The 21,352-nt window shown below is 35.0% G+C and overlaps 2 protein-coding genes and 1 pseudogene across 7 annotated transcripts in view; 1 reads left to right on the top strand and 2 right to left on the bottom strand.

Annotated features, from left to right (window-relative positions):
* The window catches only part of LOC109360703 (copper-transporting ATPase PAA1, chloroplastic-like), a 31,703-nt gene extending 19,756 nt beyond the window's left edge, over window positions 1-11,947 (top strand). For 3 of the 6 annotated variants that reach the window (XM_019605763.1, XM_019605761.1, XM_019605766.1), the window contains 3 exons: window positions 8,659-8,862; window positions 10,352-10,432; window positions 11,315-11,947. In XM_019605763.1, coding sequence (XP_019461308.1) covers window positions 8,659-8,862; window positions 10,352-10,432; window positions 11,315-11,551 — 522 coding nt within the window. In that variant the 3' untranslated portion in view covers window positions 11,552-11,947. Of the gene's footprint in view, window positions 1-8,658; window positions 8,863-9,616; window positions 10,313-10,351; window positions 10,433-11,314 lie in introns of those variants that run through there. The other 3 variants (XM_019605764.1, XM_019605762.1, XM_019605765.1) reach the window with 3 other exon arrangements.
* Window positions 1,771-2,646, bottom strand: LOC109360704 (annotated as a pseudogene).
* On the bottom strand, window positions 12,767-19,318 carry LOC109360784 (potassium transporter 7-like). The gene is made up of 10 exons (XM_019605905.1): window positions 19,079-19,318; window positions 17,903-18,131; window positions 17,545-17,793; window positions 17,301-17,351; window positions 16,677-16,937; window positions 16,022-16,074; window positions 15,801-15,915; window positions 15,436-15,690; window positions 14,070-14,592; window positions 12,767-13,684 (listed from the first exon to the last, which is right to left on the bottom strand). The coding sequence occupies exons 1-10, from the start codon at window positions 19,316-19,318 to the stop codon at window positions 13,150-13,152; spliced, it is 2,511 nt and encodes an 836-aa protein (XP_019461450.1). The 3' UTR covers window positions 12,767-13,149.

Raw genomic sequence — 21,352 nt, 5'->3', positions numbered from 1 at the left:
TGCGGAAGCACATGATTGAATCAATTGAGAACAAAAGAGAAGCAAGTAAAGGATAAAGAAAATAACACACAAAATTTAACGTGGAAAAACCCCTCAGTGTGAGTGGAAAAAAACCACGGGCGATCAAGAGCAAAATTCCACTATGTAAAAAAGAAGAGTACAAGAAATCCTCTTATAATGATGAGGACAAATGACAATATTTTTTCTCACAAATACTCTCTCAAATGGAACAAGAATTCTCACCAAGAATGCACTCACAATATATGTGTAAATGAAAGAGATGTTGTGTGTTGTGAAGATGATTTTGAAGCTCTCTATATGTGTGCAAGCAAAGTTTTGGTATCTTGGATATGAAGCATTGGATGCTTGGAAACAAAGCCATAAAAGTGACATAAAATGCCATTAAAGAGAGCTATAAAATAGTCATAAAATTCTTTTAAGGCATAGAATCATAAAATTAGATAGGATGAGGAAAAGGAGTCTCGATCCCTCCATTACTAGAGAGGCTAGTACATAGCTATAATTATGACATTTGGCAAAATAAGTTTTTGATGGCCAAGATTTTAAAATATAAAATAATATATTTTTAAATATGCGAGTTTAGCAAAAATGACAATCATACCCTTTATTCTCTATTTCTCTTTCTTTCATTCCTAAATCCCAATATCTCTCTCCCATGGCTATCACGTTTCTTGATTCTTCCCTCTTTGAATACTTACTTATATATTGAAGTGAGTCGGCACAAAAATAGTTTTTACCAATAATCAATTATCCACTTAATTTGCTTGTGAGGCCATAAATCTAGCTTCAATTTCTCAATCATATTACCATTGCTTCATTCTTCTTTTCCATTTTAATTTTCTCTTCTTTTCTCCAATCACTTTTGTCATATATCCAGAACACAAATCCTAAAAACACAGATAATATATAAAACATAACAATACTAAGAAACTAAAGACAACATAGTTTCCTATGCCATTAATAACTATTATTTATCAAGGGTCAGGGGCTTTGGGGTGGTTACTAAGTGATTCCAATCTCCTGATAGCATAACAACCCAAGATATAAATGGTGGTGACGAGGGAAGAAACAGTGATCGCCATGGGAGAGAGATCTGGTTGGGATTGAGAAATGAAAGAGGAAGAAAGAGAGAGAATAAAGGGCATGGTTGTCATTTTTATTGAATTGATTTATTGAGGTTAAAAGATGTTTTCCATTTTTGCCTTTTTTTTATTTTTTAATTCTCATGTTGTGGAAGTAAGAGAAACATAATTTACTTCTTTTTTCTTTTAGTTATTCTTGTAGGTGGAATTTATGAGAACTAATGAACTGATATTTACTCATGTTTTTCACTAAGTTTTAAGTCTAAATACCTTGATAATGAGTTTTCAGTATGCTATATACAAGTCTTGAGTCTTGGATTTGGTCTGTTGGTTAAAGCCTGTATTAGTTGTTACTTTGTTTAGTAGTTAAATACAAAATTATCCTTTTAGTACTTATTCAAAATGTCTGCTTATCCACTTAAGTTGTGAGGATTACTTGAAGATGGGTAGTTTTTGTTTTGAGGCACTGAGAAACTTTTAAAACTTATAAACACTCTTTGTTCTTCTGTTAACCAAGACCCGAGATGCTTAAGTTTTAGGTCATGGCTCTTTACTTCTATGTCGTGTTATAGCATTCGCAATGAAAAGTAATATTTTTCTTTTCAGAGTCTTTTTCCAAAGTTTTAGTTATTAATTAGAGAACTGGTCAAATCTCTTTTATTTCTTTTCATGCAACAACAGATGTCACACGCAGTTTTCCCAGTACACATGTCCTCGATGCAATTCAAGATACTGTTCCCTCCAATGTTACAAAGTAAGTAAAGTTTACGTATATACTGACTTGAGCTGGTTATAAGCTTTTGATAAATTATGTGTTGCAAGGCTCTGTGTCTGGCCAGACAACATTTACTAAAATTTGGATTTTCTATCATGTTATGTGACATTGTGTCAAGATTTGATATTATATATGCTACAAATATTTTGGAATGGAGCAAAAAGATTCACTGGATGAGGAAGTGTGCTTAAACTAGTTTAAGTATTTTGGAAATTCACTTAATATTTTCGAGGCTTAGCATCATGAGGACATTTTACAGGATAAATTATATTTGGGTTTATCAATGCATTTCCCCCTCTTCTCCTTCCATCTGAATTATTCCAAATTTGGAATTGTATGTACTTTGAACAGGCTATCAAACTAGGATACTGTTCTAGTGGTGTGCCTTGTTTTGCATGTACCATGTATATTCATGTGCTTTTATTTTTTCTATTTCGACGAGCAGTCCAAATATTCTGACGAGCCTTTTATTTTGGCAATTGGTTAAATTTTTGTTGGATGTTTATTATTTTGAAAAATGGTTTTTGCTTGCATTGTATTTCTATAGATAGCTGTGATCTTGACCTTTATGTTCTGATAAACCGCTATGAATGTTATCCTTTATGTTGTAATTTTGGCAGTCTCATAGTCTTAGTTGTACTGAATCCTTCATGCAAGAAAATGTAGTTCAGGAGCTTCAGCAAATGCAGCCTGATGAACAAACCAAACATAAAATGTTGGACATACTGAAAAGATTTCATTCAGAAGAGGAAATGGATAGCATGGATGAGGATTGTAAGTTATCCATATTCTTACTCTTGTTTTCCAAACTTTCAGAATTGTTTCTTTGTAGTTTTATGCTTGATAATTATCTTTGCTTTTAAAGTTTTGAAGTTTGTGAATCTTTTTTAAGTATTGAAGCAAAACTGAGTTTGTTATTTAATGATCTCTTAATTTGTTACAAGAGATAGATGAGGTATTTATACACAAGACTTGACAGCTCATCACAATGAGTGAATCACAGTCTTAACCTCACCTCTAATTAATTGCAACATACAAATAACCTAACATACTAACCATATTCTAATATACCCCCCTGAACTTCTGGGTTCTGAAAATTTTGACCCATGTTGAGATAGTCTCTGACTTGAAGTTGTTGCCTGAAACCAATGAACTTGGCAGGGGTTTGGTTAGAACATCAGTAGTTTGCAAGGAAGAGGGAACATGTGTGACCTTTAGAGTTTTGTTCTGAATTTTATCTCTCACAAAGTACAAATCGAGTTTTATGTGCTTTGTTTTGTTGTGAAGAACTGGATTGTGAGACATAGCTATAGTGCTAAGATTGTCACAAAAAATTGTAGGAACAGTGTATTGAAACTTAATTTCTTAGAGAAGTGATTCAACCCACATAAGCTCTTGAGCAGCAAGAGCTAAACTCCTATACTCTGCCTCTGTACTAGATCTGGAAATGGTATTCTGCTTCTTGGACCACCAGGTAATGAGATTGGGACCAAGAAAAAGGCAAGCACCAGAGGTAAATTTTCTATCTTCTATGTCAGATGCCTAGTCTGCATCATCACAGAAAGCTGATATGGTAAGAGGAACAGATGAAGTTGCTTGCTGAATGTAGAGACCAAAAGACAGAGTTCCCTGGAGATATCTTAATATCCTCTTGACTGCAACCCAGTGAGAATTAAGAGGATTACTTAGATATTGACAAACTTTATTAACACTATAGGTAATGTCAGGTCTTGTTATGGTTGCATACTGAAGTGCCCCAACAATTGACCTATAGAAAGTAGGATCAGTGTAGACATCATCACCCTGTTTGGATAATTTGCAACTTATAGTCATAGGAGCAGTGACAGATTTTGTTGATTCCATATTAGCTCTAGCAAGAAGATCTCTAATGTATTTGGATTGAGACATAAGGAGAGAGCCATTAGATAGATGTTTGATTTCAATACCAAGGAAGTAATCAAGTTTGCCGAGTTGCTTAAGAGCAAAGGATGTACTGAGGTCTTTAATGACTTTGTGAACAAGAGACTGAGAAGAACTAGTGACAATAATGTCATCCACATAAATAAGAACAAATAGTTGAGTCTTTGTAGAGGAATGGATGAATAGTGAGTTATCACATTTGCTGACAAAGAAACCAAGATTGATAAGAGTGGCCTTAAGTTTTTGAAACCATTGTCTTGGTACTTGTTTGAGTCCATAGATTGCTTTATGAAGCTTGCACACTAGGGACTTGTCACTATGTTGAAACCCATGGGGTTGCTGCATATATACATCTTCATTAAGAATGCCATTTAGAAAGGCATTGTTAATGTCCAATTGCTCAAGAGGCCACTGATAAGTAACAGCCAAGGTTAATAGAATTATGATGGTAATGGGTTTGACAACTGGTGAAAAGGTTTATGTGTAATCAATACCAAGTTTTTGATGAAAACCCTTGGCAACTAAACGAGTTTTGTACTTAAGAACAGAACCATCAGGGTTTTCTTTGACCCTGAAGATCCATTTATAACCAATTGCTTACTTATTAGGAGGTAAGTGGACCAATGACCATGTTCCCAATGCAAGAAGAGCATTATATTCTTCCTGCATTGCTTGTTTCCAAATAGGATCAGCAAGAGCAGACTTAGCATTGACTGGTTCACTGTGAGTAAGCAATACCCTAGGCACAATAGTTTTGAAAATGCCAGACTTAGATCTGGTTTGCATTGGATGAGTAGACTGAGCAGGAAGAATGGATAGAGGAGGAGGAGGAGAGGAAAGGGGACCAGAAGACCCAGAGGTGAAGTTAGACAGATTAATATGACCAGGAGATGAGGGTAGAGAACCACCACTGGACTCAGGTTCAATAGGCATGGAAACAGAGGTAGGAGGAGTAAACACATGCAAAGGAGTAGCAGACTGAGAGAGAGTAGAGGAAGTGATAGCTGGCAATTCACTATCACCAAAACTAGGATTGCGAACAAAAGGAAATGAGTGTTCATTGAACACTACATCCTTGGAGATGTAAATTTTTCCATGCCTAGACCAGCATCTGTAACCTTTGTGATTAGGTGAATACCCTAAGAAGACACACTCAGTACTTCTAGGTTCAAGTTTGTTTTTGTTGTAAGGCCTAAGAAGAGGGTAACAAGAGCAACCAAACACCCTGAAGAAAATGTAATCAGGAATGACTCCAAAGAGAACCTGATAAGGTGACCTCTGCTACAAAATAGGAGTAGGAATCCTATTGATGAGAAAAATAGCAACACTAAAGGCAAATTCCCAAAAAATCATAGGTAAATGAGCATGGGCTAAGAGAGTTAGACCAGTTTCAACAACATGCCGATGCTTTCTTTCCACAGTACCTTGTTGATGGTGAGTGTGAGGATAGGAAAGCCTATGATTGATGCCTAAAGACCCTAGATAGGTGGTGAAAGGCCTAAATTCACAACCAAAGTCACTTTGGACAGCTTTAATAGTTGTACCAAACTGAGTTTTGACTAAGTTAACAAAGTACTGAAACAAAGATAGAGTTTCAGACTTTTGTTTTAACAGAAATAGCCAGGTAAATCGAGAATGAGCATCAACAATAGTAAAATAGTATATAAAACCATAATAAGAATGAATGGGTGCAGGACCCCACAAGTCAACAAACACAAGTTCAAAAGCATAATGATAAACAGAAGTAGACAATGGAGCATGCAACTTGTGAACTTTTCCAAAACAACAAGCTTGACAGAAATCAGAAATTGATTTATTTCTATAAGGCACCTTACATTGTTTCAAGACATTGTAAAATGTGGCCTCCTGAGGATGACCAAGTCTACAATGCCACAATTGGTAGGAACTACACAAAGTATGAGAACTACACAAAGTAGAAGAATTAGAGAAAACAAAAGACTTATTCAAATCCGAAGCTACTGAGCAGCTTGGAACACAGCTAGGAACAATATCATGAAAGGCATATAACCCGTCTTTGGTGAGATTCCCTTTCAAGAGAAGCGTATTAGAACTCTGAGATTTAACGAAACAATCATTAGCATGAAATTCAAAGTAACAATTGTTATCCCTAGCAAACTGAGAAACACTGATGAGATTTTTTTTAATTTTAGGAACATGTAGAAGATTGTTTAGAGAAAAGGAAATAGAAAAGTTAGAAGAATTAAACTAAGAGTTTTCAGTAGAAGCAATAGGAATACCATGACCACCATTATCCATGAATATGTGTTCAGGACCAAAGTGTTCTTGAGGTTCATGAATGAGATCAACATCTGAGGTTAAGTGATTGGTGGCACCAGAGTCAGGATACCAGGTTGAAGGCTTCTGTGTTGAGAGAGGAGCATTGGCTGTCATGGCGTGAGGTGTGTAAGGTGAGTGATGATGGTATCGTTCTCGTGAGGAAGGAGGAAAAATATATTGAGGAAACTGGGCCCGGCCCAAGCAGAGAAGTGGAAGGAGGAGGCCCAAAGGAATAGTGAGCAGCTGCAGGAGGAAAATAAGAAACATGAGGATGTAGGTGAGGAGGAGAGTAATAGTGATCAGCATAGGGTGAGTTGTAATGGGCCAAGTGTTTCATGGGCCCATTGGAAAAATTAAGTGTGTTCTGAGGTCCAGGCCTATTTGGACGAATAGGGACTCCAGATCCAGGAGGAATGTGTGATAGTGAGCTGTACCCAAGAGGAGCATAGTAGCAGTTGGACACCGTATGTCCATGACGGTTACAAAATTCACAATACAATTGTGAATGACGTTGATAACTCCGGCCACCTCTAAAACGACCACCACGTCGGCCTCCTCGAAAACCACGATAACCACCAGTAGCAAAATTAGGGCGCATTGGTGAGAAATGACCCGAATCAGGAAACTAAGACAATGATGGAACTGATTGCATCGAATGAGAACCAGAAGAAGACGAAGGAGATGGAGCAGCAGCAACATTTGCAAATAGGGCATCAGCAAGAACTTTTGATTTGTTCTTCTCCATTCTTGCTTCAAAGGTTAGGAGAAATGACTCCAAACTATGTAGTATTGGTGGATCATCTTTCGTTTCAATTGAAGTAACAACAGGCTGGAATTCCTCATTTAGACCATCAAGAACATAATCGATGTGCTCTGAGGTTGAAATTGGTGCGCCAATGAACACAAGAGCCTCCACTAAGTTCTTAATCTTGCGAAAATACTCAGAAATCGACAGAGAACCTTGAGTGATGGAGCGTAACTGAGAACGAAGTTGACGACTCCTTGCTTTTGTTTGTGAGCTACAAAAGTTATGTAACTCTTCCCATAACTGCCACGAGTGTTGACATCCAACAACTCTAGGCTGTAAACTCTCTGATAATGAGTTCGGAATCTAAGGGAAGATCGCTTGATCTTGCTCCTCCCAGCGTAGATAAGCAGAGTTTACCTTATTGATTAATCGTTCATCATCGTTGATGAATCGATGAGGTATTTCTGTACCAAGAACAAATCTGTTGGCTCGGTTGGAAGTGAGTGTTGCGATCATAAAGTGATGCCTCACGAGGAAATTTTGTTCCGTAAGTTTCATCGCCGGTGTTGGAAGAACCAGTGGTGACGTGACGGTTTGCAGCGGAGATGGAGAATGTGAAGGAGATGAAGACGGAGGAGGAGAAGAGTGAGAGGCTCCAGGAACGGTTGAAGTCATGATACCATGTAAAAGATTTAGAAAAGATGAGAGAAGAAGGGATTGAAGCAAAACTGAATTTATTATTAATGATTTGTTAATTTGTTACAAGAGAGAGATGGGGTATTTTTACACAAGACTTGACAGCTCAGCACAATGAGTGAATCACAGTCTTAACCTCACCTCTAATTAATCGCAACATACAAATAACCTAACAGACAAACCATATTCTAATAGTTCTTGACTCACTCTCCTAATACCAATAGATTTCTTTTGAATGTACGGTCTAGAAGTTCGAAACTCCCTCAAATAGCAAACATTTTATTTGGACTGCTATTCTTTACTGGTTTAAAGCTAATGGCGTGCTGCTATTCTTTACTGGTTTAAAACTAATGGGGTGCTCTAGAAGCACAGTTTTTATTGCCTTGTTTCCTAACATATGCATATTCAAATTCAGAAATATCTTTTCTTTTGCATTGCTCAGCGACAAATTTAGACGATTTGTCTCTCATAAAGAAGCCAAAATCATGTGGCAATGCTCTGTTTGTGTTTAGTAACTTGTTTTTTACCCAAGACTTCAGCTGGGAGAGTTACTTGTTTGACATCCCTTGTATGCTATTTAGTGGTATTTCTTTGTTAGACATGTAGAGGGATTGACATGCTTTGTGGCATGGTTTTGCACTTAGGTTTTAGTTGTTTTGCTTTGTTTGTGAGTATGGTCTACCCTCTTCCTTTGTACTTTCTCTTCTCTTCTCTTTGAGTAATATTTATTTTATTTTAAATAAAAAGTAGTTCACTAGTAAAAAACTTTACTTTTGTGATAGATAGTTAGATACAGAGGTGGAGCTACAAACTCTGTCAAGTTTCATGACGGTACCATTTTTACATATGGTCCATATTATAAGATTGGAAGGATTGGCTGTAGCAGTCATTTGAGCTAAATTTACCATATCAAACCTTCTCTCTCCCTATGTATGTGTGATTGCTGTTTTAGTATTTGATTCCCTGTCTTTTGCTGGATATTTGGATTCTGTATTTCAGCTTAGGTGCTTGGATATGTGGCTTTGGCTTGAATCCTTATGTGCCAAAAATATATCTTTTAGTTTGTAGTTAATAATTTTTTGTTTATTGGATGTCTTGCATTTTATTGCCAATTGCAGGTGCTATCTGGAGTGAAACCAGATGAGAAAAAGAAGTTCATAAATGAACTACAGAAGGGTCCAAACATTGTAGCTATGGTTGGTGATGGAATTAATGATGCAGCAGCCCTGGCTGCTTCACATATTGGCATTGCATTAGGTGGAGGTGTTGGGGCTGCTAGTGAGGTGTCTTCAATTGTATTGATGCGCAACCAGCTCTCACAGGTAATTGGTATTTGCCATAATTTTTTCTTCTAATTTGCTTAAAACTTTCTAATATTTTCTGAAACACTATCTTCTGCTTTCTTCACATTTTTTCAAGATCTGTTATAGTTACTGCATATGGTAGGGCTTTTTTTAAGGATTTTTTATGTTGTTTCTGCATATGCATGTCCTTTTGCTTATATACAGGTGGAGCTTTAATAGAGTAAGTAGTAACTTACCTTATATAGTTTTTAAGATATGCTGGTGTGTCAAAAAATATTAGTGACGGTTGTACTATCTTTTCTACAATAGCATCTACTTCAATTTTCTCTCTAATGCATTCATTTCTAGTCCTATCTTGTCTAGTGTGTCCATTCATCCAATACAACATTCTCATATCCGATATATATGGAGTTTATTCTCGTGTTGAATTTTTATCGCTCAACATTCAGTCTCATATAACATTGCAGGTTTTATAGTTGTGTATTAAAACTTTCTCTTAAGCTTAGGTGGTACTTTTTTTATCACATATGACACCTAAAGCACTTCGCGATTTCATCCGATCCACTTGAATCACATGGTTTACATCTCCATCAATTTCCCCATCACCTTGTATGATCGACCTGAGATACCCAAATCTAGTGACTAGTGGTAATGATATGAAATTGCGAAAATTCAAATCAGAGAGCTTCATATCACGAAGGAGCTCACATAATCTCAGTATTTGCTGTGAATCAATTCCTTGATCTCAATTGGCTATCCTGCTTCCACACAGGAACAGCTTGATATGATTCTCGAAGGCTTTCCAGAGGAGTATGATGCCTTTGTTACCAACATCAACAGCTGATTAGACCATTAAATTGTTTGCCAAATTGAGTCTCTGTTGTTTGCTCAAGAGGCTTGCATTCAGAAAAATTGCCAATATGCACCTTCAGATGCTCCATCAGTCATTGTGGCTTAAACTATACCTCATGACGAATCTATGACCCCAAATCCCATGCAATGTTCCACTTGAAATCAGGTTCAATCCATCAGTTTCCGCCCAACTATTCTCAAGATCCAATATATCAGCAGCCACAACCTACAGTTCATGGGGCTCATACGTTAATTGTCATGAAGGCGAAACAACATATGGTTTATGTGGTTGCTACTTCATACTCTAATGGTCATTGAGGCAGATTTGAAAATTTCAGAGGCTGCGGTGGCTGTCATTCTGGTTACCAGAACTCTGTTCACTGCACAAAGGAGATCTTAATGAGCAGGGATAAGAAAAAACCCTTATTTAACTGTAGTCTTGAGCTATTAAAATAGTGTTTAATATCTCCAAGAGACATCAAAGGTGGAGTCGGAGTAGTTAATTTACAAAAAATATATATATGAAAGAAGTCTTCGCATAATGTTTTGGTTCTGGTCTCAAATATTGGGCTTTCCTTTTGTTAAGAAATTATATCATGTGTGCCCTGAACTAATTTTGAATGCTTGGGTAACTAATCTGTATATGTTTATACAGCTACTTGATGCTTTGGAGCTTAGCAGGCTAACCATGAATACTGTAAAACAGAATCTTTGGTGGGCTTTTATTTACAACATTGTAAGTTCTTCTGTCCAAACATAGTAATCGATCTGCATGGTTACATTATAAATGTGTTACACTGATGTATAATGGCAAAGAATTGTAATATTTTCCGCTTACTAACATTTTGATTCAAATTTATTTATTTTTACTTGTTGGAATATAGTCAATGTCTAAACTAATTTCACTTAATCATGGTACACTTAACAACTAACACCCAGTACCATATATTATTGCTAATGAAAATTTGATAGCAACCAGCACTACTTGTCATCACTCATATCCTTTGCCTGCTTGGCACTGTTCATTGCACATTTCTGTGTACAGGCGCCAAAATAACTGCATAAACATATGTCATTTTTCAGTATAATATTTCAGGTCAAAAAAATTCTTATGATATAGTATTTTCCTTTCCTTATTTGATGAATAACAAGAGTATGAGGGAGAGCAAGGTTGTAGAAAAAGAGTGAGTGCCTGAAGTCTACAAAACAAAAGTTTCTGTGGGAAAATGCAAATTTTGCACTCTTCATTATTTTTCAGCGAGTGTCTCATGATTTAAATGATGAATTTTATTGTCTTTTGTCAAATCTATATCATTTCTTTTCTGTTTTTGGTTTATGGATTTTGAACCTTCGTTTACATCAGACACTAGAAATCAATATTTCTGTAGGGTGCTTCTATGATACAAGTTTGTAGTATCAAACAAATTGTTCTTTGTTCCCCAGCCAACAGTGCTTTATTTCGTCGTATCAAATTCAATTGAATTAGGGACTGATTAACTTTTCTTTTGTTCTTTCAATGCTCTATTCTTGTATGTTATTTTAGAATATCTGGAAACTACTAGTTAGTTTTTTTGTTATTCAACTGTCATTGTGTAATTATATTTCTATCTTCATGCAGGTTGGGATTCCAATTGCAGCTGGAGTGTTATTTCCTGTAAATGGGACCATGCTGACTCCATCAATTGCAGGTGCTCTCATGGGGTTGAGTTCCATTGGCGTAATGTCTAACTCGTTACTTCTGAGATACAAATTTTCCTCAAATCAGAAACAAACACATGGTACAGTACCGAAGATCAAAATCCATGCTGATTCTGATTTGCCGCGCCAAAACCAGAAAATAAAATATTCAAGTTAGATGTTAGATTGGCCACACAGCAGAAAACGAGGCTCCTGACCCGTGTTCGGGCAGGAAGAGCATAGCAGAAGTATGCACTTCAAACCTTTGATCTGAAAGATGAAAAGAAATCAGTACTAATGAGATATGGGTTGTATACAAATCAAAGAATCACACCATATGAGATAGGGAACACCATCAACTAATTGATGCGATGTGATTAGACAGTATGATCACAAATTTTTAAAGTGAACTCTATACTTCCACTATTAGTTTGTAACTATTTCTTTCATCAACTGCATTTTGTGATTGCGAAATTATTGTGTGAATGTCTCATGTGTGGGTTTCACTCTCACATGAAAGAATATATGTATTCAGAGTGTGTTTTTTCTATATTTAGATATGACGATATTTATATATCATTTGTCAGCAAATTCCTTGTGATCGAAACCTGTTTAGCAAGTCAAAAATCAAAATTCTTAGCATCATATTCCAAAAAAATAGTATTCAAGATATATAAACTAAGACACTTATGTTAAAAGGTATGGGAATAGTATAATGAATATAATAATTACAACAAATATACCATTAGTCCCAATTACAATAAACAGATATTTAAAAGGATTTAATATATATACACTGAAAGTGCAAATGTTTTTTATACTGTCAGTAAATCATCTACCATTCATATGTTAACTACTATTGACTCTTAAGCAAACGTAATACAAATTAATGGTGAATGATATGCTAACAGTGTAAAAAATTTACACTAACGGTGCATAGATTTTAAACTCATCCTTAAAAATGTGAGTTTCAATTGTTTGCTTAAGGACGAGAATGTTTAAATCTTAAAAAGATCTCCAAACTCTATTAGCTGGAAATCCCGCGCAAATCATCCTCCAAAAGTTTCTATACTTAATGAAGTTGAAGACTCCTATCTTTATGCATACAAGTAATGTAGGCCAGTGGAATAAATAAAAACTCTAACCTTTAACTACTTTCAGACCCGCCAATAAGAATTTTGGTTCCTCCCATCTCTCAACACAATTTCTATCTAGTGATTTAGGGTCAGGGTAAGTTTTCTGATCAATTAGAATCTATGAAAATCATGGGAATGGCAGAAGTGCAGAACAATGAAATCTTCAGATAAAAATATGATCTCATTTGATGTTCAATCACTAATGTCTCATTAAAGATTGGATACAGCTAAATAAAGACATTGACCCCCAACAAAAATAAAAAGAATAAAATCAAAGTCAGTCAAATACCACTGTACAAAACTTGGTGTTTATCACATTGAAGTGGAATTTGAGGCATCCAGAGTATGTGTACATTGCATTCTATAGATTTTTTGGTATTTAAATTTTACATTACACTTTCTTTCTGTTGTCACCCTATTCCTTTTCCAATATCCAAAATCAAAACAAACCTCAGAACAATTTCTGGATGAGATGAACTGGAAAGATATTCATCAATTTGGGGATGCAGAAGAAGAGATCAAGCAACCAATGAAAACTGCATTCCAAAATGAGACCTTTCCATGACCCACCACTCACTGTTACTAAATTATAATTCCAAATTAACTGCCATTGGTTTTATTTGGGTTGCAAAATTGATGGTTAGACCATGTAAGTCATGCCAACTTGCATCAAATGTGAATGGGGTACACTTAAATTCGCTATTCCCCTCCTGCAGTTCTTTCTCAAAAAGGCATAAAAATAGTTTATAACTAGCTTCTTGACAAACCAGGAGTCCTTCCTTGCCCTTATATCCCCATGACCAACAAGATAAACAACTCCAGATTCTTTTGCTTTGCGTATAAAAGATAACTCCCTTTCGAGAGTTTGCTCTGCATCAAGCACCGGGGCATTAGAAGACTGTGAGTTTACATCCTCTGATGTGGTTGCTTCAAAAGCGGGAATGCTTGTCTCTGTAAAATCAGCCAGAAGAGGAACTCCCAGTGAGTAAACACTCCCATTGGGAGCTATGAGAACCCTAGTACCAGAGTACTCATCCTCTGAGTTAGAATCATCATCCCCATCACTCTCGAGTGACCTTTCCTGAGCCTCACGACGTATAAACTTCTCTAGACTCTCCATAAGAAGCTGTTCAAAAGTCTGGTGATTTTCTTTGCGGACATCTTTGTAACCATACCTGTAACATACAAAAAGTTCAGAGCAGACAAAGATAAAAAAATATTCTAGACACAAAGATAGCGTATATTATGGGGAAAACTACAAAAGGGATATCTAGGTAAAAATAAATTCACTTTAACAATGTTGAAAGAGTGGTTAATGAGTAAACCACCTATTAAATGATCCTGAACTACAAATATTTTACCCAAGAATTTCATCTTTATATTTTCCCATGTTAATTCAATAAAGTTTTGCAAAAGCAATTGGTTAGGCTTGTTTTTCACAATCCATGATATTTTTTTCCAAAGGTAAACCACTTAGCAAGGATGTGTAAGTTCACACCTCCACTGATCTTAATATGGGTACACACACATCCCAAAATGCAAAAAACTTGAGTTCATTACCTGGCAATACAACGAAATATATGGTAACTTTTCTGGCAGACTCGCCGGAACAGAAACCTTTCACTTTGAGGCACCATGGGAACTGGAACATACTTGATACTCACAAATATGATCATGGAGTGTATTGCTGGAAGTGTGGTCAGAAAATGACCAAATATTCCTGGAATTCCTTTGACCAACTCGTTATAGAGTAAACCGATCCCAGGAGCTCGTATTGTCCCAAGATTGCAGCCTAACTCTCGCATTAAATCCGCTGACAGCTTTTGCTTGACTTCAGTTTCATACTTGAGCTTGCTTCCATAATTCCATACGAACATTATAAGAAACATAATTACGGCAAAAACCAATATAATCCAACTTCCATCTGTCACACTCCACAAAACTGATGAAAAGAAAATCAACTCCAATCCCAAGAAGACTACTGCAAAGCTCAGCACTATGATGATGTTTATCTGCCATATAAGAAGCATAACAAGAGTTACTAAAATAGTAGTCATCATCATCACCCCCAGCTCAGCAATGCCTGAAAATGGACAAAGGAATGAACTGAAAACACGTACATTTTTGAAGTATATAATAATACTAATAAAGAAAGCAAGTTCAGAGCCTAACCACCAAAGAAAACACAACACCCTCTCCCCTATATAAGCTTGCAGAATCAAAATTATTATTGATTTTCATTTTACAATTTCAAACTTCAATTTGAAGGCTTTTCCCTGAATTAAATATCAATGTTTAGTCTGTGGTTTAATTCAACAGGTAGTGTCAAACAACATTGATAAAAAGATCATGGGTGTAATTTCTGCAGGTAGAATTTCATTAGCATGCTATCCATAAGTATCACTGGAAGCCCTCGCTGAAGCAGCATGCCCTGACCTTGGAATGGGGGATCTCCCCTCCCCCTTAATAATTTTGATACCCAAATAAAAACAAGCAATGCTTTGATCACATCCATTGGAAATAAAATTATGACCATCTCTTACTAGTTTAGCTGATATACATAAATGCATAGAATGTCTTTTTTCCTGAGCATACAGCCAGTGCTTAAAGAACTGCTCCAATTGTTTTCATACGCTCAGTTTACACAAGTTTCGGAAAGCGAATTGGGTCCTCAAACAAGGATCCAGCTCCTCTATTATTATTTTTCAACTGTAGTTGAGGGTAGCCAGATAAATAATGGGGGAGGAGCTCAACACCTTTCCAAGTAATTAAAGTAACATCATTTTCTCAAGCAACCTATTATATAATGTTGTTGATCACATTGAAAAAGTAACATTATATACAATTTGACAAGTGATGTGTATAGTGATAATTTGACAAATTATCTGTGGAGATAAAAATGCAGAAATTGGAAGAAATTCATTACCATATGCATTTCCAATCTCATCCATGCTGGATATAGAGCAGACAAACACCAGGGAAACAGCCAAGAGAAACCAATTTATGACAGGGATATAGATATGGCCCATAAATTTCCGAGAAGTGTGAATTATTTTAAGGCGAGGGAAACAACCGAGTGCAGTTGACTGTTTTATACAAGAAAATGTGGCTGTTGTCATAGCCCGACTTGCAATTAGTGCAGCAATGTTAGCAATGAGCAAAGTGGGCCAGAATGCACCACCTGCAAGCACATAATAGTATTACATAATGGTTCTGTTAAGTGCAAAGATATGCCACTGCAGAGAATGATGAATACTAGTAAGAAATATATATATATATACCAACACTTACTTGGAACAGAAGAAAAAAAGGCCTCACCAGCATCCGCATGGTTTTCCATAAGGTATGCAGCTTGACCCAAATAACCCAACATTAGGCATGGCAAAACAAGAAATAAAAATGTAAGCTGCAAACAAACCACCGTCAGTTCAATCAATATATTAGCTTAAGTAATCAGTAAAAGATATGAAAACAAATGTCATGATAGTTATAACATAGACATGATTCATCACCTGGACTGATCGAACAGAGAAGTAGCAAAGATCGGCAAACATGGCCTCAGAGCCTGTAACATGGCCCAGTAATAATTTTAATCAATAATGTGTACTTGGTAGCAGTAATTAAAAGCAAATTGCATATTTACCACATCACAATATCAAGATTTTAGTATTCCTTTATGTTTTGGGAAGGGGAGGAGGGGGAGGAGGTTCAGGATACTTAATAAAACATGCACTTTTTTTATCCCAGAATTCAGACTAAATCGTCCATATTTTTTAATTTTAAAGCCTTTTTTCAGTTTCTTCAATTCTAATCTACCAATCCAGTCTGAATAAATGCATTACCAAAAGTCTAGGTGCTAGCTATGCAGTAGTCCTACCAATCACTTCAGCAATTGTAGATGAATCTTTTCTTCTTGTGCCACAAAAAGAAAAAGAATTGGGTTCAATGAACCTCAATTCTGGTAAAAATAATAAGACATTAGCCATGATAATTGCTAGCAATGCATTGGCTTATGAACGGAGAAAAAGACGCAAGTGGAATCAAATAAAATCTACAAACACACAAGTGGAATCAAATAAAATCTACAAACACACAAGCAAAGACAGAAATATATACTATTGCATGATTGCATCCACCATAATAATGGTCCTGCAAATATTTGCTTACCAGTTGCACACAGAAGACAGCCCCCAAGAGAATACCATGCTTTAGTTGAATTCCTTGCAAAGAAGTAATAGATGTAAATAGGATTAAATGCCCTCAAGACACTGCTGTCATATTTGAGAAGATTGTATATCCCAATGCCCGCAAGAGAACAAAACCATATAAACAAAGCGGGTCCTACGAAGAGTCCCATTTTACTTGTTCCATACTTCTGTAGACTGAACAAAATAATAAGGAAGGCAATGGAAATCATCACCACTTCATCTGCAAAGTCAAGGAAAAGAAAAAATATCAATTTAACAGCAAAAGTGACCACTAAACTACACAGCATAAACATTCTACCAATTAACAGACTACTAATTTGCTACATGGTAGGTAGGATCAAAGAACAAAACATTCCCTTTCCAGCTAAATAAATTAAATTTCAGTCTCTGAAGAGAAAGAACAAAGCATAGTTCAGACAACTATACCAAAATAAGCCATCAAAGGCCATTGCTATTAAAACAAAGGCTGCAATAATTGTTATCACAGAACAAGGAAGGATAACTCTTTCAATGTGCCTATGGGTTGGATATCAACATAAAATGCAGGATTAACAACTATTACAGATGAGAGGTTAAACAATACCTTGCTTAATTGCATCTACCCCAACTTTCAAACCATTAACAGATGATAGTACTGCAGAAGAAAAGATTTCAAGTAAGAATTAATATGAAGAAAATGGTAACTGAAAACAACAGTTGGCCATGAACACAAGAGACAATAGATCATTACAAGTACGATATTGGTATCAGCCCCAACAAGCAACATATCATGACAAAAGTGAATCTGAAGAAGTGAAAAATTACATGACATAACAGCAATTAATAACCTGACATTGCTGGTGTAACAACCCCATTAGCTATCACCATAGAAGTACCAGCGAGCACTAATAATAGTAGAATCTTCTTCAGAGTTAGCGAAGTCTCTAGCCTTTCCTTGATTTTTAATGACCTTTCAAGCTCAGGGGATGGAACCTTTAGCCTGAAGCCTGATATTCGAGCATCTGATGCCAACTGATTGGGAAGAAGGCTCGCCTTAGCGTTGCGACAAATCAAGGAGTACAAGGCAAATGTACCACCTTCAGTGGTTTTAAAACAATTACAATATTGAGGAATGATCCTTAAGGGGAAAAGAGAGAAAAGAATAGAATAATAACTGTTTATCTTTACAACATCTAATTTATATACCTTCACCATCATCATTGGCCCATAGAACAACCAGGACATACTTCAGTAAAGGAATCAAGATTAAAGTGTATAAGACAAGTGACAATGCTCCAAGAATATCTTCATTTCCATTAATAGGGGCCTTTCTGAACATAACGCTAAAGGTGTATAATGGACTTGTTCCAACATCACCAAAGACAACACCAAGAGTTTGAAAAATCAATACAATTCTCTTTCCCATATTGATATCCTGCAATCAGAAATAAGAATACAGAAGATACATAAGCACTAATTTGTACATTGTTTCAAAAGAGCTTATAACTAACAACATATAACCTTATTTTGAGCAGTGTGAGATTTTTTGTTTTATTCCCCGCAGTATCCTCTCACCTTATAGATAGGTGAGAAACTAATCTCCCAAGTACTACCAGAAACATACACAGGACCCCTCCGAACAACTTTTCATACACATGAATTATCGATGGGAGCCTCGTAAACTGGGCTGCCTTTTTTTAGATGAATCCTAGGATTGAACCCAAAACCACATGTTTAAGAGAGCGAAGCCCCTTCCACTTGGGTGGACACATATTCGTTTGTAAGGGATTTTAAATGGGTAGAGTGTTATAACTTAATCACATGACTAGTCCATTAGGTGAGACTGTGAGAGAGCCTTATGGCGTAAGTACTATATTGATTCTTTTCCACTCGATGTTAAGCTCATTAAATTGACACCCCTTTAAGAGTCGAGCCGACGTCCATAGCAGCTCCTCACTATCAACACTGACCAGGTGGTGACCTTTTCCCCTTATGCAGTCACACTAATCTCAATGATAGCACCAATTGTTATGAGACACATGAGGAGAGCTCAACCCAAATAACTAGTCATTATGTGATAGACCCTCATAAAGTAACACGTTGAGTTTTTCCCAGTGTCGGACTCAACATAAACAATGAGCACAATCCATATGCAAATACCACAACACAATTAACATCACCAATTCCTAATAATCTATGCCAGTCACACAGTTGTTTGAACTTTAAACTAACTCATTATTCATTCAAAACACTTTATAATTAAAATATTTCCTATATAGTAAGAAAAGCTAAAAAGGAAATGAGACAACTAAAAACCATATTCAAATCATAGCAACAATAGTGGAACATAACAAAAAACTACAACTTTAAAAATTTAATGACCTCATAGTCATTTCTATGAGCACCAGGGACTTCAAGGGCTTCAACATCAAATGAATCGATTCGAGGGCCGGTTCGAACAAGTCTCTGCTCACCATTTTCCTCATCTTCCGAATCAACCATAGGCAAATCAGCATCAAACTCATCTATCTCAGATTCATCCTCATCCTCCTGAAAAACCCATCTCGATTCAGTGGAATCCATTGACGATCCTCTTTCAGTGTCCCTCTCCTCTTCAGCCATCGTAGCTGCGAACAAAGCTCAAATCAGAGAAGGAAATGGAAGGATTGAATGGGAATTTCAATAAATTTAGGGTTTTGGAATGGGAATTGGGATCGGGAGAGGAAATTGAAATTGGGGTGAAATTTGATTAGGAGAGAGAAACTGAAATCAGAGTAGTGATGCAAAAACGGCGTTATTTGATGTTTGGTGTTAGGATTAGATTAGAAAAGTATGGAATAAGAAAGAAACAGTTACAACACAAACAAACAGTGATGGACATCTCTTGTTTCTATTGGTGTCTCAAGCCAATCAAAATACATCATTTAATTTGAGAAAAAAAATTATAAAAAAATAAATCAATATTTTATATTATTTTATAAAATACTATTGAATAGAGACATAGAAATAACAACTTTTTAGGACAGAAGATCTTAGTCCTACAAACATACCCTAACTAGTTTCTCCTGCTCCAAACACTTGTTGTAAATATGAGTTGATATAGTTATGGTAAGATATGATAAAAATGTTTAAAAATAACTAATTTAATTCACATTTCATATTTTTTTATGATTATTTTAGATTTTTTAATTCTTCAATAACAAAATTAGTACATACGAAAAAATTTTAGAACTAAAATACGTCTTTACGCTTATATGTTATAAAATATTGTTATATATGTCCATCAAATAAAATAGATAGATATCTGTTGGTCTTAGTCTAATGTGAACATGTTATAATTTATTTGACCAGTTTTCAAATAACTAAAGTGTTTGTGCATATGCATTATTAATTATATTGTGCCGAATCAGCATAAAGAACTTTGTGTTGAACTAGTTTGTTTTGCTAAGGTCTATTGTCAAATGTGTTTGAAACATAGAAAAAAATAATGTATAAGTTTTATACATTGTTGTTATATTATTCATGTTTAATTATGATTAATGCTCTTTAAAAAAGTATGATGATAATATAATGATTATGTATAAATTTTTATATTAACTTGCATAGATATTACACAAACATTTATAATTGCATTGTTGTTGTTGTATTATTACTAATTATGTATATTCATTATTGGTTAGCTATAATACATTTAGATCTTAATCCACATTAGTTAAGGTGAATATAATTGTAATTTACTTATAATTAATTAATTATACAATATATGATAAATTCATTAAATTGACTAATTTTTAAATTTATATATAGAATTTATTTGATTATGAAATTATCATTTTCTTTTGTGTATTTAAACAATATTCTCTTAGGATTATTATTGTATTTTATAATGACAAAAAATAATGAAATTATCATTTTCTTTTGTGTAATTAAACAATACTCTTTTAGGATTAATAATGCATTTTATAATGACAAAAAATAATAAAGAATATTAACTTTTATACTATTTATATTTATATATTTAGCTAACATATTTTGTGAAAATATTGTGACATTAAAAAAATGTATTGTTTATTCTTTATGAAAATTGTCATTAACACATATTATTGTTATAAAATAAATGATGGTCTATAAATACCTAGAAATTCAAAGTCAGTCTTAATATACTTTATTTGGGAGCACATTTTCTCTTTCACAAGTTGTACAATCTCAATGAAGCTAAGTCAACAGATTAATAAGTGATTATTTTTCTAACCAATTACATGTGATGATACATAATATTTCAAATTGTAAGACAAAAGATATATTTCCCTTTATCACCAACACTTAAATTAGTGGTTGATTTCAATATAAAACTAGAACTAAGAAATCGTTTAAACAAAAAGTGGTACATGAGTCTCATTTTGTTATCATTATTTTAAGACTTATCGGAGATGACTAAATATAAGGTAGATAACTTGAAATGAAATAAAAATTTCGTATTTTATATAAAAATATGATAGTATCTATACTAATATATAAAGCAAATACTTAAAATAACTACCATTGAGTAATTTTTGTTGTCTATTTTACCCTTTATAATTTCTAACTTTATGTTTCTATAAACTTCTTATTCTCTTATTATAAATTCACGGTTATTTTTCTAAACGGCAGCCGTTC

Source organism: Lupinus angustifolius, chromosome LG11 (genome assembly GCF_001865875.1).
Source record: "Lupinus angustifolius cultivar Tanjil chromosome LG11, LupAngTanjil_v1.0, whole genome shotgun sequence".
NCBI classification, from domain to species: domain Eukaryota; kingdom Viridiplantae; phylum Streptophyta; class Magnoliopsida; order Fabales; family Fabaceae; genus Lupinus; species Lupinus angustifolius.
The sequence above is the reverse complement of the archived record's forward strand: the minus strand, read 5'-3'. Positions and strand labels throughout refer to the sequence as shown.